This window comes from Conger conger, chromosome 7 (genome assembly GCF_963514075.1).
Source record: "Conger conger chromosome 7, fConCon1.1, whole genome shotgun sequence".
In the NCBI taxonomy this organism is placed as follows: Eukaryota; Metazoa; Chordata; class Actinopteri; order Anguilliformes; family Congridae; genus Conger; species Conger conger.
In genome coordinates, this window is record NC_083766.1 from 55,500,377 (window position 1) to 55,527,317 (window position 26,941).

Genomic DNA, 26,941 nt, shown 5'->3' on the forward strand with positions numbered 1-26,941 from the left:
TGCTGTATATTTAGAATGCACGTGAAACTTGCCACATTTCCCAGTCTTCTTTATTTTATTTAAGGAGCATTTCTACTCAAAACTTGCCATGTTTGTTTATTTAGTTATAATATCAGGATATCCAGAGCGTGGCTATAACAGTTATGGGCATCCTCTTTTTTTTGTTCGATAGTTTGAACACTCCTCACAAAATTCTAAAAAGCGCTCATATTTGTTCCTCTAGCTACATCTAGTGGTGAAGAAATCTATTTCGGCGGATTGAGATTTTAACATTGCGGCAGATGCTGTGCATGCTTATCCTATTTTTATCGGCTTGCCTTTCATGTATCCCTATTCCCTCTGGTCCCTTTGGGTTTGGCGATGCGGGTGAAAACAGCTAACACTGGTGCAGGTAAAAATTAGACTTATAAAAAGAGATCTGTCTTTATTAACAAACAATTATTAATGTATTTGAATAATAATTGGCCAACTTGGAGATGGTCTCCTAGTATGAGGTTGTAGGCTGAATACCCAGGCGGAAATCCGGTGCTGTTATTCCTTGCATAAGCGCACTTAAACCTTTACTGTTTACATCTATCGAACTGCGTAATGAACACAGCAGTGTACGAGTCGCCCCAGTGTCCATTGAAACATTAACGTGCATCTTCTTTTTTCGGGTATATGCATGGGTTAGCTATGATTACATGAAAGCGGAGCTAAAAAATAATTCATTTAGATGTGATATATTATGCTACTGTGTTTAGTAAAGGGCAGCAAGCGAATGTTGCTCTTGTAGTTGCATGAGCCCACGAGTACGTGCGTGGTATCCGCCGCAGCAGACTCAACGGTCCACGAGCATTCTCACGATGCTCAGGTCTTAATATTTGACTGACAGCTGCATTCTCCAGTCCCCACCCACTTTAGGGAGGGAGTTCCTGGCCGGCCGGCCTGTTACTGGAGCTGGGAGAAAGAAGCACGGACGCGGAGAGGTACCGTTCTTAAAGTTGTCCTCTAAATAATAGCGGTTACAGAGAATTTCTACCTTATTTACTGGAAACAGATGTGTGTGCAAAAACTGTGCATCGTAAGTAATGTTCAGAACGAACCTCTTAACCACAGAACCTGTGCACCTGCTTAATTTCGTAATGTCAAGTGAACGTTAGCTATTTTATTTGATTTATTAATTTAATTGAGAAGCCTTATAATTGCATGCCATAACTGGAATATCATTAGGCTATCTATCATTTTATGAAGCCGTTGTTTCATACGGATTCTGTTTAGGTTTCGCAGTAGGATACAATTGCTTAGAAAAGATATAGCATAGGCCATATCTATTGTCAATGAGATTGAGCTGATCTTGGCAACAGTTATTTTATTGAATTGCTATACTCCACTAAACAGAAGCGTTTGCCGTTTAGTGTAACAAAATGACATTTCAATTCCAGATAAGTTACTCATATAAATAACACTGAAATAGTTATTTATAAAAAGTGTGTAGAATCTGGCCTGATTGTTTATAAACGCGATGTCCGTGATTTTAAATGTCAGAATAACGTACATATATACATTTTCATAGTAATCTGTTAATAACAATTTACTGATGAACAGAGCGTGTTTGTGTCTTGTAGTGTAGTGTAGTGTTTGCCAAAATAAGACTAGCTTCGCGTGGGCAAGCTTGCGTTTTAAGCTGTAACGCCGTTATATAAAATGGTTTAAGGAGTTAATGTCGTGGCAATTCGTTATTTGGCAGGCACTAGCCCTTGGTCGCAGAGGTTAGGGTTCCCATCTAGAATAACATCGATGTCCTATTTCAGGACACTACACCAGCAAGACCAAAAAGTGAAACACGGGTGGTGTCTCGATCGATGTCTACGCCTGGTCATTAAGAATCGCTAGACTGTCCGCTGTTTGCATTCTGCTGTTTATTTAAGAATAATTGGAAGTCCAGTAAGAGTGGTGGAAAGTGCATTCCTCCGTTTGTTCCTCATGTTTTATCCTCCTTCCAGACGTATGCCTTTTGCATAAATTTATTTGGGAAATTTGGGTGTCCTGAAAGCCAATCCGAGAGAACACAGGCGTCCACTGTATTATTCCGGGGCGCGAGAGGCATGGTTTACTCTGAAACCGTGTAAGTACTGGCGATGGAACTTCTGCAGTAAAGTTTGTATTTTTCTGCGGGTGTGGAATGGAGTCTGAAGTTTTTTATGGAACCCAGCTGATATAAATATTACAAAGACGTTCTACAAAGTTTACATGAAAGGCTTACAACATTTCAAGAGTATAGCGGGGTCGGGTGCTCTGCAGCAGCCAGTTTGGATAGAGGATCCGTATTTAATCTCGTCATCTCTCCATCTTTCTCTCAACCCTTTCCTTCTGCCTCTGTGAAACTTATTTCAGTGCTAACTGTAGAAAAAATAAATGCATACTGCAAAATGTTGTCTTTCCTTGTTTGCAAGTTAGCATTAAGTCTGATTAGCTGTGACAGGAATGAATGACCACAGGTAAACCACAGCCATGTCTGGAACACAGTATGAAGGTGGCTTTTGTATGCTGCGTGTGGCAGATCGAGGGATCAGTTTTTAATAACATCTGTTTCCCTTTCAGGTTGTGTGCAGGCGTCTACAGTCCCCAGTTCCTGACGGGTCCCCCACCGAGGGTGCAGCCTGAGCTCCTGTTACACACTAATTGGACGGACTGAAAACACCCAGGACAGCATATGTGGAGAGAACTATAAAAGCTTCCCAAGAGTCCAACTGGAACCAAACAGGAAACCACTGACCCACAGCATTACTGTTGAATCGCCACCTCCATTTTGCCTAACAACGAGTGACACAGATAAGGAGTAAACATGAACGGACTTTGACAACTACTCCCTGCATCCACATTGTTCCTCTCGAAAGGGAAAGAGCACTCCTTCCATCTGCAAGATTAACCTTTGACCTCTTTCACTCTTGCATCACCGTTTTTCCACTTAAAATACTCTGTGCTGTGCCCTGATACAGATTAATGGTGCTTCTCTGCGCTGCATGACTTCTAGTTCCTGTGCTTTGATCGAGAAGAGGGAGTTTTGACTGCAAGGCCTTCCCTTTTATTTATTTATTTATTTTCTTATTTATGATTTTTTAATATATTTTTTTCCACTGCTGCTGAAATCATGGGAGGGACAGGCTACGGGTTCTACCGCGTCACCATCTTCCTGGCCATGTTCGTGGGCTACACCCTGTACTACTTCAACAGGAAGACCTTCTCCTTCGTAATGCCCTCGGTGATGGAGGAAATCGAGCTCGACAAGGACGACTTGGGTTAGCAAGACCTCGCTGCACTCCTCATTTAAGTGGTCTGCCTTTTCTGTACCTTTCAGCCTAGTGATGGGAATGCAATGCAAGCCTGGAATGTAAGCCTCTTTCATAGAAGACTTGTTGTGACCGGACCACAGCAGTTATCACAACTTAGAATGGCCAGATAATGCTTAGGCGGATGAGTACAGTTTTGTGGGACATTGCTTTAACAGTATTGACGTGTACGACAATCTGAGCCAGTTCTGCCGCCATTTTGAGATCAATCTCATTGAGATAATGAGAGCCAGTGAGTGGTTTGGATAGAATGAGGTGGTCATACAGGACTATGGCTAGGCACCTTTGTGGGGGATGAGGGCTTGCAAAACTTTTAGGACCAAGGGCCTGTATCATGAAGCAGAATTACTGAGGTAGCTGGATAACTGCATTGAGCAAAAACTGGGACAGGTGTTTATACCACAGCCCACTTTCCAGTTTTGGGAGGTGTATGGGTTTTACTCAAATGTGGGGGTTAAGGGCCCTGCCCAGGGGCACAGCAACTGTGTGGATCTCATTGTAGCTACACTGGGGCTTGATCTACCAACTTTCTCGGCCCCAGTCCACCACCTTAGCCACTAGGCTACAGGCTGTCCCCAATCCTGCTTTGTGATTCAAGCCCCAGGCTCTATCCTGTCTTGTGCTCACGGTGTGTGTGTGTGTGTGTGTGTGTGTGTTGTATGTGCGTGTGCATGTGTAACCCCACCCTCAGGCCTCATCACCAGCAGCCAGACTGCAGCGTACGCCATCAGCAAGTTCATCAGCGGCGTGCTGTCGGACCAGATGAGCGCCCGCTGGCTGTTCTCCATCGGCCTGTTCTCCGTGGGCGCCGTCAACGTGCTGTTCTCCTGGTCCTCCACGGTGCCCATGTTCGCAGGGCTGTGGTTCCTGAACGGCCTGGGCCAGGGGCTGGGGTGGCCCCCCTGCGGGAAGGTGCTCCGCAAGGTGAGGCTGCTCGTATTACCGCACGTCCGATCTGCCGGTTCAGCAGCGTTCACTCTGACCCGAAGTGAGCTACAGGGAGTGCGGGTTTTCAGTGTACTGGAGCCTGATTGGTCTGTTAATGGAGTTGATTACACAGCTAATACAATTTTTTATTAAAAAATGTTTTTATGGTGTTTGGAGCAGCCTGTAACCTAGTGGCTAAGATACATGACTAGGAGCTGGAATGTTGGTGGTTCAAGCCCCGGTGTAGCCATGATAAGATGCGCATAGCTGTTGGGCCCTTGAGTAAGGCCCTTAATGCTGCATTGCTCCAGGGGAAATTGTCCCCTGCTTAATCAACTGAAAGTTGCTTTGGATAAAAACATCAGTTAAATAACAAATTATAAAAAAATAAAAGCAGACACTGCAGGTGTCTGTAATCCTGGTCCTGGAGAGCCACATAGTCTGTTGGTGCTTGTTTTTATTCAGTCATTTATCAGTTAAAGCAATCAATTGCACAGTTAACTGACCTCAGTTGACTTTAGTGAGTCTGAACTGGTTCACTGATATGTAGGTGACAGCAGAAACCAGAGGCCCCCAGAGTTAGAGCAGACTTCCTCTGGGGTAGATGTCTCCCAGGAATGCCATGTATTTGAGCAGTAAATCAGTCCCTCACTAAAATAAAACTGAACTGAACCTACGAAACTCAACCGAAAGCTCCATGTGGACATAGCAATGTTCAGCGTTAATTGGACTTATATGTACGTATATGTCGGAGTTGAATTAACACTGTACATGTTTTACCCCGTCGAGGTGGCAGTCTGTCCATCCTGTCTGCTGCATCCTGTCTCTGTGTCGCTAGTGAGGGTCTCAGAGGGTTCATGTCCGCAGTGATCGCCCCTGATCTTTAGGACTTGGCTCAGCCTTTATCGAGCTGCAGTCACACTGCTGGTGCCAACTGAATCCCTGCCATCGCAGGCTCCCAGTGTCATGTTCTACAAACAACCTGCCTGTAAACAAGTAATAAGATACAATATATCTAAAATGTATATATGGGGCATTTATGCATTTAATATATCGCCACTGCTTGAGCATTTCCTTGTGCAATTTCACATTTGAATTTTAAATGCAATAATATAAATGTTCGGTTCATTACGCTCATTATAAAATGATTAAGTGCATAGCATGTGTGGCATTATGGTAGACATAATGCAAAATAACATAATGTGTATAGTTAGTTAATAGTACATTTACATTCCTAATGTGCCACATGTGATCTATTTGCAAATATGAAAATAGAATCCTTATATTCTTAATTGTACAATTAGACCTAGATGAACACAATATTATTATTTATATATTACACGTGCCCAAGTGTCAAGTGGCAGCACAAGTGACATAACACTATAGGAAGGAGCGCGCAGAATAAATAGTGTGTGGTATGTGTGCAGTATTCAGGGTGAGGGGAGGTCATGGCTTGTGTCGCGGCCCATGATATTTATAGTAGCCCTGACAACGTCTTCTTTAAGTATAGAGACAGGGGACTCCCCGATAAGGAGACAATGGTGGGCAGCTGTTCCTGGCCCTGTCTTCGGCTTGGACTGACACATGCTTTTAGGGCTGCTCGTGGCATTTGCCCTGGCTGAAGGAGGCATTAAAAAAGACACACTCCAGAGATTATGTGATTTGACACTCTTAGCTGCTGAAGTCAAGATTACTCCTGGCAAGGTTGGGCTAGTATTCACACACAACCAGCACACACAACTGAGAATTTGAGAGTTGAGGACAGATATTCCCTGATTTAAGGCAGGACTGACCAACCCTGTTCCTGGAGATCTACCTGGTCCTGTAGGATTTCACTCCAGCCTAAACAAAGCTCACCTCATTCAACAGCTAGAGATCTCAACCTACAAGATGGTAGATCACCAGGATCAGGGTTGGGAAGCCCTGCTCTGTATAATGCCACATCTTCATTAGCACTTTAAAGATTTAAAGATGTGGAGCCTCATATCCAGCTGCCACGTTAGTGTCCCAAACCTTCACCCACCCTCCCAAAAGGATACCACATGAGTGCCCCCCCCCCCTTTTCTCGTCCGCAGTGGTACGAGCCGTCGCAGTTCGGAACGTGGTGGGCCGTGCTGTCCTGCAGCATGAACCTGGCGGGGGGGCTGGGCCCCATCGTCGCCGCGGTGATGGCGCACAGCTACAGCTGGAGGACCACGCTGTCCTGTTCCGGAATGATCTGCATGGCCATCTCCGCGCTCTGCCTGCTCTTCATCCGGAACGAGCCCTCCGACGTGGGCCTGCCCAACATCCAGCCCGCGGCCAAGAAGGGCAAAGGAGGTGAGCGCCGAACTGCGGAGCCGTCGGCCCCGGGTCAGATACGGAACTGCTCTGGATTCACCTACTTTTCTGTGCTCCATTGATCTTGCCTGGTGCAATTGAGCCAACCAAGATCACCAGAAGGCTCATTTTGATGGTATTTTGTAGGTTCCAATACACCACACAAGCTCAGTTCATAGGTTCCAATACACCAGGCAAGCTTAATAAAGCCTGGAAAAGTATTTGAATCCAAAACAATTACATATTTGGCTCCTGTCTGGCCATCATTGGTTTGCAAGGCAGAACTTGTCTAACTGTTGTTTGGGGGGAAATCGGACGGTTTGGCTAGGTAATAAACTGATTTACATTTCTGTTATGTTGCTTTGTCATTTTGACTGATTGGGATGGACATCACCATGTGATGTGACAGATTTCACAGCCTGTGAGAAAGACACTATAAACAAATCAAACATAACTTGAGTTTTTCTACAAGCACATTGAAAATCACTCTGCACTGGCCAGAGGGTATATAAAGTTTCAACCGCAACAAATCTCCATGATGATGTCCCCCTACTTCTCCACATGGAAGCCCTCTGGGTATGTGCGTGGGAGGGATCTGAAGTTTCACTTTCCCCCCCCCTCTTCCCAGGCTCCAGTACGGAGAGCACCCTGAAAGAGTTCCTCCTGTCCCCCTACCTGTGGCTCCTCTCCATGGCCTTCCTGATGGTGTTCGGCGTGAAGACAGCCTGCACAGACTGGGGCCAGCTCTACCTCATCCAGGAGAAGGGCCAGTCTGTTCTCATAGGTATGACCACCAAATGGTAAATGGTTGGCATTTATATTATTATTGGCATTTTGGCAGACGGTCTATTTTCAGGTTCAGACATGCAGTCTAACCCACCCATTATTGGCATTTGGCAGACGCTCTTATCCAGAGTGACGTACAGTTGATTAGACTAAGCAGGAGACAATCCCCCCCGGAGCAATGCAGGGTTAAGGGCCTTGCTCAAGGGCCCAACGGCAGTGCGGATCTTATTGTGGCTACACCGGGATTAGAACCACCGACCTTGCATGTCCCAGTCATTTACCTTAACCACCTTACCTTAACCACTACGCTACGCTACACGCCGCTCCTGTATTGCACCTTTATCCAAAGCGCTGTACAATTGATGCTTCTCATTCACCTATTCATACACACACTCACACACCGACGGCGATTGGCTGCCATGCAAGGCACCGACCAGCTTTTCAGGAGCATTTGGGGGTTAGATGTCTTGCTCAGGGACACTTTGACACAGCCCGGGCGGGGGATCGAACCGGCAACCCTCCGACTGCCAGACAACTGCTCTTACTGCCTGAGCCATTCCACATGATTCAAACAAACTGGTTCATACAACGCGTTGTCCAACCACGTTGGACACTTCATACCTTTATCCAAAGTAGCTAAACTAGAAGGTGGGGCGAGAAGCTGTCCATCATAGAGAGTGGTGGGATTTTACCGGGAAGTATTCTTAGGAAGTAGTACAAGCATCGGGGCATAAGAGAGGTTCTATTTAAGGCGGTTTTACTGAGGTTTTTTAAGGGATTAACAGAATTAGCTACAGTACTACAGATATTTTGATGGAAATTAGTTAAAGTTGAGTGTGTTTTTTTTTTTTATCCCCCCATAGGCAGCTCCTACATGAGTGCCCTGGAGGTGGGGGGGCTGGTGGGTAGCATCGCCGCGGGATACCTGTCTGACAAGGCCGTCGCCAGGGTGAGTGTGACCCACAGTGGTGATGTCATCATGTGACATCATCTCTAAGAGCCACTTTCCAACAGGCTAGCCCATTCATCAGGCAGTTATTTTGTAAGCTCTGATATTAACATCATGGGGCTCTCTCACCACTGCTGCGTCTGCAAGAGCTACATTCTTAAAAATGAATCACTTCCCTTACAGCAAGGTCTGCGTACCTACGGCAACCCCCGCCACGGCCTCCTGATCTCCATGATGGTTGGGATGTTTGTGTCCATGTACCTCTTCCGGGTCACCGTCTCCCCTGACCCCAAGGTCAGCTCAACATTTTACTTCAGCTCTCCTACCGTAAATTAAAATGATTACATTTGATTTTAGATTGTACTGTACTTTTTAGTACTTGTCAAAGCGGTCTTGTTTTTCTAGAACCAGTATGTAGTATTTTCCAGAATGTGTTTTTGAAAGTGTGGAGAAATTACAGGAAATGTCATTTTGAGACATTTGCTGTTTATATGTGTCCCATACTGTGGATCTGATGGGAGTTTAATCTTTGTCTCTTTTGGTTTCTACAGGATGTTCCCGTTTGGATGGAGGCCCTTCACCCTGTCTCTGTCCTCACAGGCTTATCGGAACAAGAGGTGTCCTTCTTTCTTCTTCTCTCTCTTCTCCTCCCTGATTCACCCCTTCATCATCCCATGCCCTTCCTCCCCTCCCTCCATCAGTCCCATGTCTAGTCTTTTACTCAGATATTACTGCAGTATCAAAGTGAAACTAATGATTCACTTGGGGAAGGAAAGCGAAAGCTAGCTTTAACTGAGAGAACTGGCTGAAAACAATGACCACAGTGAGGTTTAGTCAGTAAATATATATGAGTGTGTGTGGATGTATATGAGTGTGTGTGAGTGTGTGTGTGTGTGTGTATGCGTGTGAGAAAGTATATATACGCCCGTATATAAGTGTATATACGGGCGGCCTGTAGCATAGTGGTTAAGGTATATTACTGGGACACGCAAGGTCAGTGGTTCGATCCCCGGGGTAGCCACAATAAGATCCACACAGCTGTTGGGTCCTTGATCAAGGCCCTTACCCCTGCATTGCTCCAGGGGAGGATTGTCTCCTGCTTAGTTTAATCAACTGGACGTCGCTCTGGATAAGAGCAAATGCCAATAATGCAATGTAATGTAATATGAGTGTGTGAGAGTGTGTGCGTGTTTGAGTGTATATGTGTGTGTGTGTGTGTGTGTGTGTGGGAGAGTGTATGTGTGTATATGAGTATGTGTGTGTGTGTGTGTGTGTGGGAGAGTGTATGTGTGTATATGAGTATGTGTGTGTGTGTGTCTTTAACCACTGCTTTCTTTCCGTGTCGCACCAGATCTGGATTCTCTCTCTGGGGGCTCTTTTTGGATTCTCCTCCTGTGGACCAATCGCATTGATCGGTGTGATAGCCAGTGAGAGCGCGCCCTCAAACTACTGTGGGACATCCCACGCGATCGTTGCTCTGATGGCCAACGGTAACTCAGCTCCCTTTGCCTTTCCATGTCCAGAGCAAATAAATATCAGGAATGGATCTATTTGATCAATTTTTTACAATATATACAGTACCTCTGAACAGGGCTACACAGTAAAATGTTAAGTGTTAAATCAACTCTGACAGAGTACATATGGTCCCTGTTGGATGTGTATTTGTTCAGAGTAGAATTAACACTGGCCATTTCAGTATTTAGAAAATGTGCAGTTTTAATGATGATGACCCAGATGTACTGAATAGTATCTTACACTCATGAATCGCAGTGTTGTAAAGGAAAATGATCACTCCCCTGTCCTATCCCCAAAAGCCAGAAGTAGAATATCCCTGTCCTGGAGAGTCACAGGGGATTGCTGGCCTCACTAATTCTCTCCACTTAATTTGTCACTTAAAAGTTGATTACAGTAGCGCAGCGGTGGCCCACAGCAAATTGGGCTTCCGCTCCGAGGGTGGGGGAGGTTCACTGCAGTCAAAAGCATCTCCGATTTCACCGGAATCACGGTCCAGGGCTTGAGACGATGCGGCTTGCAGAAGGCGTGTCGATCTCCTTCCGGCCACCAGGGGGCAGCGTTTTAGTTTCCTCAATATGCACGGGATAAATAAACAGGACACAATTGGCCACCAGAATTGAGAGAAAATGGGGAACAAAACTTCATTATACAAGGAGGAGCCAGATAAATGACACTGCATGTCCCTGTTTTTGTGCCCGTGACAGTTGGCGGCTTCCTCGCGGGGTTGCCGTTCAGCACCATCGCCAAGCACTACAGCTGGGACATGGCATTCTGGGTAGCAGAGGTGATCTGCGCCGTGACGACCGTCGGCTACTTCCTGCTCCGGAACATCCGCACCAAAATGGGGTCCGTGCCCAAGAAGGTGGACTGAGCCCCAGACCACATGATTCTCCTCTGCCACGGACACACCACACTGGCACAGCCAATCAACTGCACAAGTTGTCTCCGGGGGGGCAAGTGGGTTCTACAATCACCCAATCAGATTTCTGTAAATACAACACTGAAGTATATTGGAGAGTGCTCACACTGTTTCAATTGTAACGCTTCACCAGTTTCTTATTTTTGGCAATAACTTTTAAACCGTGATGCATAAAAGCTGGTGAGGCTTTGCAGAAGACAAGTGAAAAAAGCTTTTATTGTGCGCATATTCTCTCTAAACAGCCATAGACGTGTAATAGACTTTCAAATTATCTATGGAGTGAAATAATAACAGCGATGAAAGTTGTAATAGCTATGATGCCTAATGTGAAGATGTAAATAGTGTCCATTAGTGCGTAATACTGAACATAAACAACGTTCCACAATTTTCAGCGCTGTCAGTTATACACAGAATATGAAATCACTCTTGAAGCGTAGCCTGATATCTTTAGTATGATACTGTAACTTGAGAACTGTGAACACAAGGTAAAAACAACAGGACTCAGGTTATGGAGTTTGAGCCTAAGTGACTGAAGGGTCAGTCATAATGCTACACAGTCCCTTCATAGGGTCTGTATTTAATATTAGTTGTGTTTTAGACTTACTGCACACTATCTACCTGTGGAGAGCACAGCTACTCTGTGCAAGGTGATGTCAATTTCATACACTGGAGAGACGTTCTCGAATGTTATTTAATTCTTAAATACTGTATACCTATTGACAGTCCACTTGACAGTAGTTTCATTAATAATCATTACATGGACATAATCCTCATTCGATGTGCATACTTGACTGTTTATAAATGTATTCACCAGCAGTAAATATACATTATACTACAGATTACATTTCAGCTATAAAGGAGGGAAGAGAAAAGTTGAACTGAGTTTACATTATTGAGGTTTACGTTATGCTGAAATACAGTGGTATTTTACCTTTAAATGTGAACGTTTAGAGGGCTTTCATTTATTTATGTGTAAATCTCATCTCTGTAAATGATGGTGACACTGCAGAGGAATTCAGTCTAACCCAGGAGTGTCAAAGGCTGTCACCACCATTTTGTTTTTAATGAGTAATGAAAATAACTTTAATTTGTGCATTTCAGCTAGTCGATATTAACCGAAAAAGTTATTTTAAAACACAATTAATTAATTATTGCCTTGTTTCATCATTGAAGATTTGGGGAACCTTAAAAAATGGTACTGTAGATTGTATCCCACTGCAATTTCAAAATTACCCTTTTGTGATATTTCAGCCAGTACATTTTTTATTGTGGTTGTTCATTTTCTTCAAAATATAATTTTCATGAATGATATGAGGAATGCAAAGCCAATATTGTAATGTGATTTGTAAATGTATTCATTGCCAGAACATGTCCATGTATTGCACATTTATCCATTTATACAAACATTCATAAGTTGTGAAACCAGTTGTCAATCATCACACTACTAAGTCATTAAAGGTGGCATCTCCTGATGCTATATGGCTTTGTTCGAATCTCTATAGATGGAACTGTGAATGAATAAGTATTATTTATGTTTTTTGGGGCACTAAAACAGTTATATAACACCATTACAAAAAAATACAATAAATTATTTTTCTTTGCAGTTTCAGTTTGCTCTAGCACTTCTTACTTGCTGTCCTTCTTCATGGCATGTTTTCTCCCCTATTTCCCCCAAGTATAAAATGTATAGAGAGGTTTCTGGAATGTAAGGGCTGTCTGCTGGCTCACTGTTTACTGAAACATTGGTTCGCATACTAGGCTATTGGCCTCAGGGTCTTGTGGTGTATAACTGTCCACAGCACAGCAGAGTTTACAAAAATGTATTCTGCCATGTTACATTTTTCATCGCATCCGTATCCGGGGCACTTTGCCAAACGCAGCAGCTTTTAAAAGGCGCTGCTTTCAAATCACTGCACTTGCATATTCTACACGCCTTGGAGATGGTTGAAAGGCACAGCCCCTGCCCCGTGTACTGATTGAGCAGAGGGTGCTCTTGAGTGTAAACAGGATTTTAGTAGAAGACCCTTGGCTTCAGACTGCCACTGTCTGTGTCAACAAAAGACGGAATGGCCAGGAGCTGCTTGCGCCCCAACCAGGCTCCAGATTGAACTGTATAACCATATACCACATACCACATATAATCTCATATACCACATTTTGTTGTAAATTATAGCCTAAACTCTGCCACATATAGAAAATGTGTTAATCAAAAACTGGATGTTACTTTTTTTTAATTGAATACTGGTTCAATTCAAATTCGTGCAAAAGGCTCAAGTGTTCTGATGGCGTAGATTATCTAAACATTTATAATGTTATTTACATTATGAATCGAGGCCTCCTACATTATTTGTGCACATCTCTACTATTTACTCATAGCATTTATTTGAGAATAATGTCTCAAATACTATATATATATATATATATATAATATATATATGAATGAATGAATATATATTATTTGATACATATATATTTATTTCTTTATTTAATGCATAATGTAATGCATGCGTGTCAGTACATCTACTAAAGCATGAAATGTTGATATCTTTTTTGTGTGTATTGCATGTTATATCTTATATTTTTTCTTTTTAATGTAAAACATTGAGTACAGAGAACAATCATATATATGTATCAAAGCAACAAATCCCTTTCCCCCATTCAACTGTAATACAACAATGGTTTACCCATACAGTAAGTTTTAGGTTTTACCAGCTGCGACACCAAACGCAATTTCCCAGAAATCACTGTTTTATTTGTACATCCGGTACGGGTTGTCCAAAGGGCTCGAGCAAGGGTTGGACTTCCTCTCTCTTCCGAGATCTCGACGGAGGTGCAACATGGTGAGCCACTTGGATCTATGAATAATGCCATAATTCAGTGTATTTTCGCATTACTGTGTATAATTTCAGAATTAATACGTTCATAAATGGTTGTTTATGGATGGGGGATATCGACCTGTTGGCGTTAGCTTTGGATCTTTTCATTTTTTAATAATTCTCCGGCTCACGTTTCGTATGGACGGTGACTGTTGTGTAGTGCTAACGTTAACTTGCTCGCAACGTGGGTGAGGCCTAGTCGGAGCTATTAGGATTTGGATCAGCTTGGCAGCTTGGAATCCATCAGTTTTTATATAACTAGTTTGCTATTTAAGTGAGTCTTATAATACAATAAATATCTAGTTGTAGGAAACCAGGTAATGTCAGCGAAGTGCACGTTAATTTAGGGTACCCTGCCGCTAGCTTGCATAGCTAACTTCCGATTGTCATGTCCCTCCAATATCACAAATTAGATTCAGTGCACTGTTCTGCAATATGATGATAGAATCTACTTCGTATAAATGCGCTATAAGTTTCTCAGTCAAAGACCAAGTTAGCTGGTTAACTTGGATGGCTAACGAAGCATAACCGGCTAACATTTTTAAAGATTAGCTTTAGGTTCCATAGCGTTAATTTAGCAAGCAATTGTGTGCTCTAAATTTTTTACCTACTTTCTACAGCCTGCCAAGGACGATAAGAAGAAAAAAGATTCGGGCAAGTCCAAGAAGGACAAGGACCCCGTCAACAAGTCTGGAGGCAAAGCAAAGAAGAAGGTAACGTTATTGGATAACTTGTAACATTCGTAATGTTTTAAATTGTGCCTACACTAAAGTGCGGAGCGTAAGAGATGCTCGGCAGTTCAGTTTACACGACCCACAGCTATTGTGTTTCTAGCAAAACATGTGCTTTACTTTGCGTTCACCTTGGCTTCTTCGCCGTTTAATTACTGCTCTCCGTCTGTCCCGAGTAGAAGTGGTCCAAGGGGAAGGTGAGGGACAAGCTCAACAACCTGGTCCTCTTCGACAAGGCCACATATGAGAAGCTGTACAAGGAAGTGCCCAACTACAAACTCATCACCCCAGCCGTGGTGTCTGAGAGGCTGAAGATCAGGGGCTCTCTGGCCCGCGCTGCCCTCCAAGAGCTGCTCGTTAAAGGTACAATTCCCCCGGCGTCCCTGCCCTATCGTATCAGCGTTTAAAACCTGATATTCTGCGTGAAATTTTGGAAACTAACATACCAGACAGTTGTAATAACATTACGGGTTGCCAATTAAGTCAAACATGCATGAACACATGTATGGGGGAGTTCATTTGTTTTCCATTACACTGTTGTGCGCTACAAGTGTCTGACTTAATTTGCCATGAGTCTCTACTCCTCCCAGAGTAATGAAGTTAGTTTAATTTAAAAGAAATTGGTGCTGCGTTCAGTAGGTGCACGGTTTGCTAAACCATCTTGAATGCAACCTTTGTATGTTCTCAGTAAGTTGGGTTAAAGCCAAAATGAGTACATCAAACGTACCGTAAAAAGTTTGTTTTGGGTGTGGATCCCTAGATCCCAGGGTGTGAATATAGGTGTTAGATTAGTGTCTTTGTTTTGAATCACTGTCTTTTTGGCAGTTTGCGTTGTCTGAAATTCACTTAATTTGGGTAGTGGCTGTGCTTACTTATGTTATCTTTCCTCCATCCAGGCATGATCAAGCTTGTGTCAAAGCACAGAGCACAGATCATCTACACCAGGAACACCAAGGGTGGCGATGAGGCTGCAGCTGAGGAGAAGGCATAGTAGGTGGGTGGATGACCTGTAAAGAGCTGTCCTCCATCTTAGTTTTAGAGCAGTTTTTCCCTTTTCTTCCTGATGGGAAGTTCAGTAACACTTGTAACAGTGTCCCTTTAATGGGCGCTGTATCAATTCATTTTGGTTAGCTTGAAGAATCTGCATTAGCATAGGTCTTTAGGGTTTGTTTCGTAATGCAGTGTCAAAGCAGAGTTGCCTTGTACTTGCCTTGCCTGGTAGTGCGTTTTCCCCATTAAAAATGTGTGGCAAGTCCCTCTCGATGTGGGTGCTAGAGTAATTGTGCTCTTAGGAACTCATGTGTTCTTATTTTTAATTATTATTTTTCTCTCCACAGGCCCTGCTGTCATGATTCCATTGGTTATGTCTTGGTATTGTAACATAAAATAAAAAAACTCAAAAAAAATTAAAAGTTGTCAGTCTTTGAACATGCTACAGTTACACCTATATTGTTGGATATTCTAAATATCCTTGTGGACCTACCAATTCATTTCTTGAGGGCAACTTTGTAGACATATAGAAAATCACATTTTAAAATCTAGTTTGCTTTATGCATGCAATTGTAAGGACGTTATATTCATGGATGTGCAAACTAGATTCTACAAGTGAGGTCCCTCAAATGTGGTTACTGCAAAGTATTGATTTGCCAACAGGGGGCAGCATCACACTTGTTATTAGGCAAAGTATGTTAGTTTGGATGACATGTTGTGGTTTTTTTTTTATTGTTCCAATAACATTCCTGATTTGGGCTTTGAACATTCTAAAATGGCAAGGGCAGCTTTTCCTCAATTTAGAGTTAGTTTTATTCCGCTTTCTTATAGTTGGGCTCTATGCACGTTTACGTTTATCGGTGTAAAACGAATAACTTTCGTGTCACGACTGTTTCATGCTCATAGTCAAGAATTTTTGGCACCTTTCATGAAAATGAGCAGAAAGTATGATTGGTATAAAATGAAGCACATTTATGGAAACCACTTAAAGGTAAATCAAAAAGTTAAGCACCCCCCTAAAGAATGTTTAAAATAAAATGGAAGTGCCCTCTGAAATTACGTTGCATACACAAGTGCTACTGATGTGATGGAGAATGGCATTAACATGCACAAATACAATCTATGCTAGGTATTCTTTTACTGAGAATAAGCAGACTGTTAGTTTTCTATTGTGAACCACCTCCCTATTAATCACAAAGTTGTTTGTGCAGCAGCCCTTTAGCAATGTTGCATATTCGTTCATATTTACATAAGCCTCGTTATGATTACAACCCTAAATAATATCACAAGGAGAATCTGAAGCGATGTGGGATACAGAACAACAATGCACAATTAAGCCATTTGCCTGCAATCACGGCAATCAAATTTGAAGAGCACGGCAACCAACACGATCACGATTGTGCACTCAAGTAATGAGACCCAAAATGGGGGACAATCCAGCGCTCTTTTGATGTCTTAGAATTCTTGGAAAGCTTAACCTCTTCAGACCCTCTTCCCTCAGCCTTCTGCAGTCAGTCTGCCACTGAAAATGCAGTAGCTTCTGTCTCGGGTCTCAGAAGTCAATCCCTATGAAAATGGCCTCGGATTCACAGAATGCGATACAGTGGGAGCAATAATTATTTGATCCCTTGCTGATTTTGTAGGTTTGCCCACTTACAAAGAATGGAACTGTGTAGAATTTTAATCATAGGTACATTTTAACATTGAGGGACAGAATATCACAAAATAATCCACAACAACATCATATAAATTTTATCAATTTAATATATTTTCACACGAAATAAGTATTTGATCCATAGAACAATAGGACTTAATACTTGGTGGAGAAACCTTTGTTGGCAAGCACAGAGGTCAGACGTTTGTTGTAGTTTTTCACCAGATTTGCACAGATCTTGGGAGGGATTTTGGTCCCATTCATCCTCCCTTTGATACGGTCGCCCCTCGAAGTTGTCCTGTCCCCTGTTCCTCTCTTCCTCCAAACACGGCGAGTCGAGTTGATGCCAAATAGCTCTATTTTGGTCTCATCTGACCACATCACCTTCTCCCAAGCCTCCTCTGGATCATCCAGGTGTTCTTTGGCAAACTTCAGACGGGCCTGTACATGTGCCTTCTTCAGCAGAGGAATCTTGCGCGCGGAGCAGGATTTTAATCCTTCATGGTATAGTGTGTTACTGATGGTTCTCTTCGTGACTGTGGTCCCAACTGCCTTCAGGTCATTATTAAGCTACTCCTGTGTAGTACTGGGCTGATCCCAGACCTTTCTCATGATCATTGATATCCCACGAGGCGAGATCTTGCGTGGAGCCCCAGACCGAGGGAGATTGGCGGTGACTTTGTGTTTCTTCCATTTTCTAATAATTGCTCCAATAGTTGTTAACTTCTCACCAAGCTGCTTGCTTATTTTCTTGTAGCCCATCCAAGCCTTGTGCAGGTCTACAATTTTGTCCCTGATGTCCTTGGACAGCTCCTTTATCTTGCCCATGGTGGAAACGTTGGAATCTGATTGATTGTGTGGACAGGTGTCTTTTATACAGCTACATAACGATGTCACGAGTTGACACAGGTGTTTTGGGTAATGAGTTGAGATTAGGAGTGCTTCTTAATGGAAAACGAACTGGTCTGTGGGAGCCAGAATTATTGCTGATTGGTAGGGGATCAAATACTTATTTCATGCAAAAATACGATAATAAATATAGAATTCATATGATTGTTATTGTGGATTATTTTGTGATATTCTGTCTCTCAATGTTAAAATGTACCTATGATTACAATTCTACACAGTTCCATTCTTTGTAAACCTACAAAATCAGCAAGGGATCAAATAATTATTGCTCCCACTGTAACTACTTGCACAACAAGTCTGGTCCCAGAGGCACTGTCTCCTGGTTTTTGTTCCAATTAATTCCCTTGGTTTTAGTTTCCTGACCACTCCGTTAACTGCACTTGTTCACTCCTGTACTTTGCAGTCTGTACAAGCTTGTGCTCATATAAATGTCAATCAAGATACGATTGAGATAATTAAATAGCAAAAGTCCTGAATCGAATGAGTCCTTGTTGCGCACCCCTGACTCACAGGAAGAAATGAGAAGGAACAGCATTGCCTCTGCAGTTTCCAGTCTTCCAATTGACTTCAGGATAGAATGATGGCAGATAGAGTTGCTGAAGGACACTGCCATTAACCGTCAGCCGTTGTCTCTTACATTGCTACTGTTTGCTAAAGAGAATAGCGCGTATATTCTTGTTTAAAGGTTTACTCGTTGACATATGCCAGAGTTTTGAATCGCTGTCAAGAGCTCCTTTGGAATCAATAATGATACCTCCCCAATCTCCATCGTGCGCAAACACGTACACAGAACATCGCAGATTGCCCTCATGAATGTTTAAAACGCATCTCATTAAAACTGTGCATGTGGAATTGGCTGCTGTGCAAATCTTGAGGATTAATTTCATTTTTGCGTTTTAATTTAGCATCTTGGGAGGTTCAGCCTGAAATCAAATAAACCTGCCCATTACCACAGTCACTGGTGCACAACAGAGTGACAAGCTTGTCATGATAACTGCTACTGGGGAAATTGAAAACAAGCAGCATGTTATTAGCACTGAATTATACGAAATGGCTGCTGTCACTGTTATTAAAAGTTTAGTTGAACCCAAGTTTATTTCAGCAAATATTGTTGAATATGCCTCTGCTATGTTTTAACATTAACATTTTTATCAGTTTACAAACTCATGTCTCAGTCTTCAAGACTATCGAGAACAAATATTGAGGCCACTGTGCTCCTGGGAACATTCACAGCTTTAGAAATGGTTTTATACCCTTGCCCTGATCTAGGCGTCACCACAATTTTATTGGGCAGATCTACAGATTTACTTGGACTTCATGGCTTGTTTTTTGTCCTGCCATGCAGTGTGAATTGAGGGACCTTATATATACAGGTGTGTGCCTTTCTAAACTGAAATTGGGTCTGAATACTTTCTGAAACCACTGTCTATCCGACACCTTGTGAATACACATTTGGGTCATGAAACTGCAGCAATTACATTTTTCATAACGTCCTGTAGGTTTTTTAATTCTGAAATTAGCAAATTACGAAACTGAGTGTGCATTGAAATATCTAACATTTATATCGAATAAAATATATAACAGGCTGGTCACGGAACGTTTTTGGATGTGCGGGACGTTATTGGTGCCAAGTCCAGTCTTGCTTTTGAAATCCTTCTGGTATATCACTGAACGACAAAGCCGCAATATCGAGATATAATTATCATAATATAATGACGTTGTTGTAGCTTAAGGGCGTGCTGTCTGTTCCGTCGTTCGCTCGTTAACAGTCCCGGCTGTTTTCGCGGCACGTGGAGCCCGTGCCGGCTGCAGACGCGTACAGTCTTCCGTCGGGACACACGCACACTTCATACAGGCCCTGGACGGTTCCTCTTTCCCCCCCCGGTGCCCAGAGGAAGATTAGGTAGTCGCACCGTTCCAGCATCCAGCACCAGCTGCACGGAGACAGGGGAGATTAGCGGTTTAACATCACAGCCCGAAACGGTACAGCCCACTCTAAAGGAACCAGATACTGCGGTAAGCTTAGTTTCAGTTTTGACTTGGGACATTCAAAAGACATTCAATTAAAAACTGTTTCAGTGGAAATCAGCAAAAACACAAGACTAGTGTTATGTCAGCAAAGTGAGCCACAAAGTTAATTGGAATTTCTTGGACTTGAGTTAACTAGGTTGAGACACTTTCATGGCCCAACCCCTGACATGTGGTCATGCCAATGAAGCCTCGTTGAATGTGAAGTTGAATTTGACAGAATGCTCCCCCTTTCTCTCTCACCGCTCCTTCCCTGGAGTGCAGCAGGATGTCCGTATTGGACACTGCTTCCGCGCCTCCTGCCACAGCGTGGATGTGGACTCCTTTAGGAGCGTCCACGCTCACGGACCGGGTGGGAGACTCCAACCTGAAAGGTAGGCGCAGCGCTGCTGAACGGCTGCAGGGACATCCCATCTGTACGTCTGCTCAGTCTCATCTGTGCTCCCACTGGAGGAATGACCTCAAATCACAGTCCTCAAGGTACGAGGACTGCTGGTTTTCCACTCTCCCTTTACCTGGGAGTCAGGTGTGAAGACAGTCTGGCCAATCAGTTGCACTAATTGATCAACCAGGGAGAAAAGAAAACCAGTGCTGGATTTGGATTTGAGGTTCAGATTTAATGATTGCTGATCTAGAGCCTGGTCACTATCTTCTGTCTTCTTCTGCAGACTGGGAACCCACCTGTTCACACTGTATATCGGTTCTATGGACTCTGACCACTGAGAATGTATTATGGGATGGATACCCTTGCTTGCGCTACATTCAACACTTTACCTTCAAGTGACGTTCATGCATAAAGCATTGTATCCTCAATCTCTTTGACCCATTCCAACGCTAAACTTTATGTCGTAGATGTGCATATGAAATGGCTGTCACTATGAATTCTGATGCCATGTCTCTTTGCACTACCTTTTTGCATGCACTTTTATAAATTGCTCTCACTGTAAACCTTTGAGTATTTTCTGCAGTAAATAACTGTATAATGCCCAGCAAAATGCTGTGTAATGGTTTTACAGGATATACTGGATATGACTACAGTATATACAACAACAAAAAAAGAAATGTGGTGCACAATGTAATTCCATTTCAATCTTGTCAATTCAGAGAGACTGTACAACTGCATACTGTATCTTGCGAAAACTGTCATTGAATAGTCAAAAAACTTTTCGGACGTTTTTGGACAAATCATACACATTCAGGAAATTAACTGACATCCAAACTGTTAATTTAAAAAGCCTCACACAAAATGATTGGGATTTTTTCAATTAATTAACAGAATTTCAGTTCCTTTAATGAACCGACTAAACTGAGATGGGATTGACACTGAGCGTGCGGACAGGGCCTAATTAATCACAGTTTTATGTTAAACACCAAAATAACTTTCCGCTTCTTTCTCTCCCCGAGGTGGACGTCTAGTGGCTTCTCGCAGCATATCCCCTAAACTCTGATTTCACCGTGTTTTATACAAATGTAACATTGCAGAGGCTGTGTGATGCTAACTCGAGCAGACTCACTTATCTCCACGGCATTCTTGGCTCTAGCGGCGTGCGCTAACAAAACAGCAATTTAACTGGGTCCCACCAGTGTTTGTGTGTATACACGAACGTAATTACAATTACGAGCCCGGCGGTGCCAGCGAAATCATAAATCATTTAAGAAAATGATGAATTATTTATACTTAGATTAATTTGTAATTTATGTGAATTTATGTAAATGCCGAATAGATCGGGATTAATTAAATCAGTGGTTTGTAGTTGGAGGAGCTGATGTGTGGGTGCACCACGTCGAGTGGCAGTTTGCGAGGCGCTGGGGCTTCGCTTAACAGTATGAACCAGACATAGGGTATATACTATTAACATATTCCAGCTGTTGCTATGAGACAACTCGTAATGCTTTCGAAACCTAATCCTGCGTGCTCAGAACGTAGCTCAGTGTCTCTTTGGAAAATCAATTTAATCTTAATTATAAATGTAAATTTAATTTATATTCTTTTGAGCTGCATCCCTGATCTTTTAGCCCAACAGAAAGCTAAGGAAACTTCAAAAGGCCTAACATGCCCTGATAAATTGAAGAACGTTTTTACCTCCTTATGCAACATGCGGTCTTCTGCCTTATATTGCGTGTTTAAACAGGTTGGACACGGGTTAAAATCAAGGTAATGCCAACACAGGATGAAAACACTGTACATGCATGCATACATATGTCAAGACATTGTTACATACTATGTATTTATTCAGCTGAACAATTATATATGTCTGCCTTGGAGCCCAGTTCACTGACCACTGTTCTACACTGCAATGTCTCTATGATAGACTCACATTCTTAACCTTCAGAGAAGCAGGTGTTAAATTCTTTAAGTCAGTATTCCAGAACACTATTGCTTTCAATTACCTCCAGTAGTGATTGTTACATCAGCATTACAATGTTCAGTCACCAACAGTCATTGTTACATGAGAATTAGAATGTTCAGTCTCCAGTAGTGATTGTTCCATCAGCGTTAGAATGGTCAGTCACCAACAGTCATTGTTACATCAGAATTAAATGTTCAGTCACCAGTAATGATTGTTCCATCAGCATTAGAATGTTCAGTCACCAGTAGGGATTGTTCCATCAGCATTAGAATGTTCAGTCACCAGTAGTGATTGTTACATCAGATTGTTACATGTTCAGTTAAGAACATTCTAATCACATACTTGTGGCCAGTGGCCTGTGAGTTAGAACACTTACCGTAAATCCTCATAGTTTTCCGCTTGAATCAGAGGAGTCTCTAGCGAGTTCTCGAACAGGGCGCCGCCAGGCCCTGGTAAACACATAAACATTGTCATTATATTGGCCATGCATATTGAATATAGTTTTTCTGTCCATTACCACTTCATAAGAGTGTCGCTCATAGTCTGTCAGGTTGAAGTGTACTGACTTTACGGACCCACGACTCGAAGTTCCTCAGCCCCCACCGTCATCTGAGTGTCATCTGCAGACAGAATCAGGTCACCCTTGTCTGACGTCACCTCGAGGAACTGCACGTAGGCTTCCACCATCTGTGGGGCTCCAGAGGGAAGCACGCAGCACAACAGAGAGAGGACAATCACAGTAACACCACTGACCTGTGAGTTCACAGGCTTGGGACAAAAGAGTCGCCCGCCACCAATATATTTTGTAACAAATTAAGAATAGTTACACCCTGTATCCTGCACCCCCCTTGTGTGTCCCAGTTGACATCTCCCCCCATAGCACATTCAGTTCAGACATTATCCAGGCTTATTTCCACCAATCAGATGTTCGCGTTTTCCTGGCCTTCCTGCTGTATGTACATTTATATTACATTGAGACTACAACTACATGAGGGAAGGATGGGGGCTTTTAAAACTACAATGACCATGATACTGATGATTACATCTCTGACCCGTTTCCTCCTCCTGATTGTAGATTGTTTGCATCATCTCCGAAAGAATAAAATAAATGGTCACAAAAAAATAATGACATCTCTATAATTATCTGCCTTGTCCCTGGGATAATAATACTTAATATTAATTGAAATTAACGTTAGAAATAAATCACAAACCACAAACAAAATGGGGGAACATACCATAAGGGTTTGGTAATTAAATTTAGCTTATTAGTTAGCCTGCAAGGTTCTCCTACTGAAGACCTCTCTGGAGCCCTGTGCTTATAGCTGAGTGCTGTCAGTTATGGGGGCATTCAGTCTCACCACAATACGGCAGCTGCCAATGTCAATGTATATTGTTCAGCTATTATCATTTTTCATTTTTGCACAGTAATTATAGTGTCCTCAGGATTTCTAGATTTGTCTAATAATAATCAACAACAGGGAGCAAACTGAAAGAACTAAAGCACTAATATTTAATGTTTTATTTAACTCTTCATAAAACACCAGCACAGAGCCAGAGTTGAGGAAGTGTTATATGTGTTTCATTGTCATATTAACTCTCAGTTCCCCTGAGTTTCCCCACTTGTCCTTCATGATGTATCTCTTACATACTTGAGACTGTGCTGCCTGTCTTAAGTGTACGTTATGCCTGAGCTCCGAACACATTTAAGAATAGAAACATTAACACCTTTCCCTCAATGGACGAAAGGACTTTTTAAAATCAAAAAACGATCTCATTGAAGGTCCGCCTATATATCTAAAGACCGAGCAAGGTGTTCTCGTGCTCTACTGGGCAATACAACGATATGCCTGCCTTTTTCATAACAGTATAATTAACATGCATATGGGTGTGTGTTTATCTGATCCAAAATGAGTCTTCTCTTACCCAGTGTAAGACTACCGGTCACATCCCCTTCTCCATTGCAGGCTCGGAGTGTCACATTTTGGGATGAATGCACACGAAGTGGGGAGTCCTTTAAAACAAAGAACATACGCTTTCTTATAAATAATACATGTAATGCATTTTATAATACGCAAACAAAGCGATAGAGCCCCTTCGACGATGGCCGTAGTTGATGATCCGACGATAGCCATTGTTGATATTCCATAGTTGATGATCCATAATTCATATTTTACCTAGCAGCACCAGGCCGTTTGATTGGCCATTTGATTTTCATTTCTAGGGCCTTGGAAGAGAAACACAGATGGTGTGGAGTAAAGGAATACATCTATGTGTGTGGGTTTAAAAAAAGAAAAGAAAAAAAGAAAAGAAAAAAAGATTAAAGTAGTTTGCCTACATGACAGATCATATTTATTTGCGCAAGTGCAGTGATATAGTTTGAATGCAGACGCCGGTTGCACCCTCATGCTGACCATGAACTGTAACGAGGCTGAGAAATGAAATTAAACTAACAGCACAAATCAATTAACTAAAGGCAGCTTGATCGCAAGCTGTGAGCAATTATTCTCAGACGAGGTAAACAGAGACAAGATGGTGTCATCGTTTGATGTGTATCATTCTCAAACGCTTCTGATAGGAATCTCTATCGATAGCCTGCTCTATACCAAAGTGAACTAGGCTACAGCACCTAATCTAGTAAATATAGCATAACTAATTTCTATTGTTTGTTAATAATGAATGATAATTCCAGATTCTCATTTCACGACCGGTAAATTCTGTGTGTTCGGCTGACCCGGTGGCTTACCTCGCTAGAGTGAATTTCCTGGGCGTAGATCGGGAAGAGGAATTCCGAAACTCCTTGGAGTTTTATCCCCTGCGATCTCACTTTCAGAAGCCCCATTCCTTCCTGTTCACGCACACATGAGAGAAATTGAGCGCTGTTCGAGGCAGAGGTGATGCGCAAGGTTGAGAAAGTAAAAGTCCTCCCCGGTATTTTGTTCCAATTACGCGGATTTGCTAATTAGCACAGCCAGGAGGTAAAACTAATGACCTAACTCAGCTGGCTAAATTCATGGGTGGAATAATTACATGGCAGGACCTTTACTTCCTGCACTGAATTTACCTTCTATGCACTATAGTCTGCTGGATACTTCTGACAGAGTTCTACCTGAAAAAAATACCCTTTTCGGTTCACTTTGTCAATCTCTTTTTTATCAATTTACAAACCACAATCAAATCCCTGATTAACTGTCTGTTAACTAAGTCTGAAGCAGTTAAGTATGTTCAGCCTTTCTTTCCATTACAGTTTTCCAGTCTTTTACAAAAAGCGACTTTCAGTAAAGTTCCACTGACTGCACTGCATTGACCCTATTGACCCTATTGTTATTGTGGCTACATTGGGGCTTGGACTACCAGTAACTTCCAGGTCCCAGTCAGGCAATTTAGTCACGAGGCTATAGGCTGCCCCACCACCAGAACCAATTTAGTTGCCCTTCTTTGTGCTTTTTGAGAGCCAGGCTGTTCTAGCCTCACTCACTGTGTTGAAGTGGATCACTTTAAAGATCCAGATGGTCAGGGCAAAGTTGACCACCAGGGCGGCGAGCAGGAGCAGCGACAGGAAGTGGAGGCAGCTTTTCCACCAGCTGCAGATCCTGAGCTTGTACACACACCGTCCGCCCGTGTCGGTCACACCTGAGTCCCAAGTCAGGCTGGCGCTTTCCTCCTGCACCATCTGCTGGAGATCAAGCAAATGGAGTCAGTCCGACCCCGGGCTTTGCAGCATACTAGTCTCATATACAGTGCTCACACTCAGTGCTGCATTAACTCTGATGGTGTAAATCAGGGATCTTCCAGTCACAGCGGTGCTTGAGAGCTTAGAACTGCTGCTTTTCCAGGCCCCCTTTTTCCATCTCACAGTGATATAGACCACTTGACCTCTCTTCGACCTGGAGTTAAATTAACACTGAGCATTTATGATGTGCAGTGAGTCTAATTGAAGGTAATCAATGAAGGTAATTGTGTACCCGCAATAATCTGTCACTTTCAGATCGCGCCATAATAATTTGATTCAGAGATGGATCACATACACATCAGGAACAGCTATGTATGGTGAATGTTATGGAAACTGTTCTTTTCTGGGGTTGAGGTCTACAGTACCATAATAAATGAAGACAATGAACATTGCGTGATAATTATTTCTTTCTTTGCACCTTAGAGCAGCTGCCAAAGAGATTCTGTCTTAATATTCCCTGCTATCATGGTAAGAGTTAAGCAGTACTGTAAAGTAGCACCAGAGGTGGAGTTTGACTTATTGACTTGTAAGCAGAGGGGCACAGCTCAAGATTTCCACCGTGGACCTGGGGGGTGTGGGTGTCTGAGAGAACAATCACGGACAGGTGTGTGTAGGGGGGGGGGGAGGGGGTCTCAGTTGTATTCCAAAACCTCCAACCGCATTATCTCCAGTTAATTCCCAAAGAGGAAAAAAAAAATCTACAGAAGTGCTACACGGGAACAAATATAAACCTGTCACACATGCTGTGCAAATGATGTTTGCCAGAGAAGCGAGTTTAGTTTCCATAGAGATGCCATTTGTTTATGCGGCAGGACTGTAGTATTCTTTCTTGAGTGGGCATGATGAATGGTAGAGCGTTAAAAGAGAGGACTCTTTTCTCTTAAGAGTCGAGAGAAAACTCAGTTTTCTCTCCTGCAGTCCGCAA

The 26,941-nt window shown here is 42.7% G+C and overlaps 4 protein-coding genes across 8 annotated transcripts in view; 3 read left to right on the forward strand and 1 right to left on the reverse strand.

The window, feature by feature from the left end:
- Positions 1-888: 888 nt before the first annotated feature.
- Positions 889-12,350, forward strand: slc37a4b (solute carrier family 37 member 4b). 3 transcript variants are annotated; one of them, XM_061248629.1, is made up of 10 exons: positions 889-968; positions 2,584-3,281; positions 4,024-4,256; positions 6,335-6,578; positions 7,207-7,362; positions 8,228-8,313; positions 8,497-8,607; positions 8,865-8,930; positions 9,665-9,803; positions 10,533-12,350. In XM_061248629.1, exons 2-10 carry the CDS (start codon positions 3,134-3,136, stop codon positions 10,697-10,699), a joined length of 1,350 nt encoding a protein of 449 aa, XP_061104613.1. In that variant the 5' UTR covers positions 889-968; positions 2,584-3,133; the 3' UTR covers positions 10,700-12,350. The 3 variants fall into 3 exon arrangements, with proteins under 3 accessions (XP_061104613.1, XP_061104612.1, XP_061104614.1); XM_061248628.1 differs by having other exon boundaries at positions 942-1,063; XM_061248630.1 differs by lacking the exon at positions 889-968 and adding an exon at positions 1,870-2,107.
- Positions 12,351-13,491: 1,141 nt separating this feature from the next.
- On the forward strand, positions 13,492-15,766 carry rps25 (ribosomal protein S25). The gene is made up of 5 exons (XM_061249302.1): positions 13,492-13,587; positions 14,244-14,336; positions 14,534-14,717; positions 15,251-15,348; positions 15,692-15,766. Exons 1-4 carry the CDS (start codon positions 13,585-13,587, stop codon positions 15,343-15,345), a joined length of 375 nt encoding a protein of 124 aa, XP_061105286.1. The 5' UTR covers positions 13,492-13,584; the 3' UTR covers positions 15,346-15,348; positions 15,692-15,766.
- Positions 15,767-19,210: 3,444 nt separating this feature from the next.
- The window catches only part of LOC133134096 (tumor necrosis factor receptor superfamily member 19-like), a 28,135-nt gene continuing 20,404 nt past the window's right edge, over positions 19,211-26,941 (forward strand). The window contains exons 1-2 of one of the 3 annotated variants that reach the window (XM_061250513.1): positions 19,211-19,280; positions 20,200-20,415. The gene's annotated coding sequence lies outside the window, so the exon portion shown is untranslated. Of the gene's footprint in view, positions 19,281-19,649; positions 19,924-20,199; positions 20,416-26,941 lie in introns of those variants that run through there. The other 2 variants (XM_061250511.1, XM_061250512.1) reach the window with 2 other exon arrangements.
- Positions 19,557-25,163, reverse strand: LOC133134097 (gamma-sarcoglycan-like). The gene is given in 7 exon segments (XM_061250514.1): positions 19,557-19,789; positions 19,791-19,841; positions 20,179-20,302; positions 22,663-22,735; positions 22,862-22,981; positions 24,210-24,297; positions 25,030-25,163. Coding segments are annotated over 7 exon segments (672 nt in total). The 5' UTR covers positions 25,126-25,163; the 3' UTR covers positions 19,557-19,669.

What these genes read in the sequence shown, in the direction of transcription:
- slc37a4b (XM_061248629.1), top strand. Translation starts at nt 3,134, where the DNA reads ATGGGAGGGACAGGCTACGGGTTCTACCGCGTCACCATCTTCCTGGCC. An exon ending in GCGGGAAGGTGCTCCGCAAG is followed by an intron (nt 4,257 to 6,334) that starts GTGAGGCTGCTC and finishes TCTCGTCCGCAG; the next exon opens with TGGTACGAGCCGTCGCAGTT. An exon ending in CGTTGCTCTGATGGCCAACG is followed by an intron (nt 9,804 to 10,532) that starts GTAACTCAGCTC and finishes TGCCCGTGACAG; the next exon opens with TTGGCGGCTTCCTCGCGGGG.
- rps25 (XM_061249302.1), top strand. An exon ending in GAGGCAAAGCAAAGAAGAAG is followed by an intron (nt 14,337 to 14,533) that starts GTAACGTTATTG and finishes TGTCCCGAGTAG; the next exon opens with AAGTGGTCCAAGGGGAAGGT. An exon ending in CCAAGAGCTGCTCGTTAAAG is followed by an intron (nt 14,718 to 15,250) that starts GTACAATTCCCC and finishes TCCTCCATCCAG; the next exon opens with GCATGATCAAGCTTGTGTCA.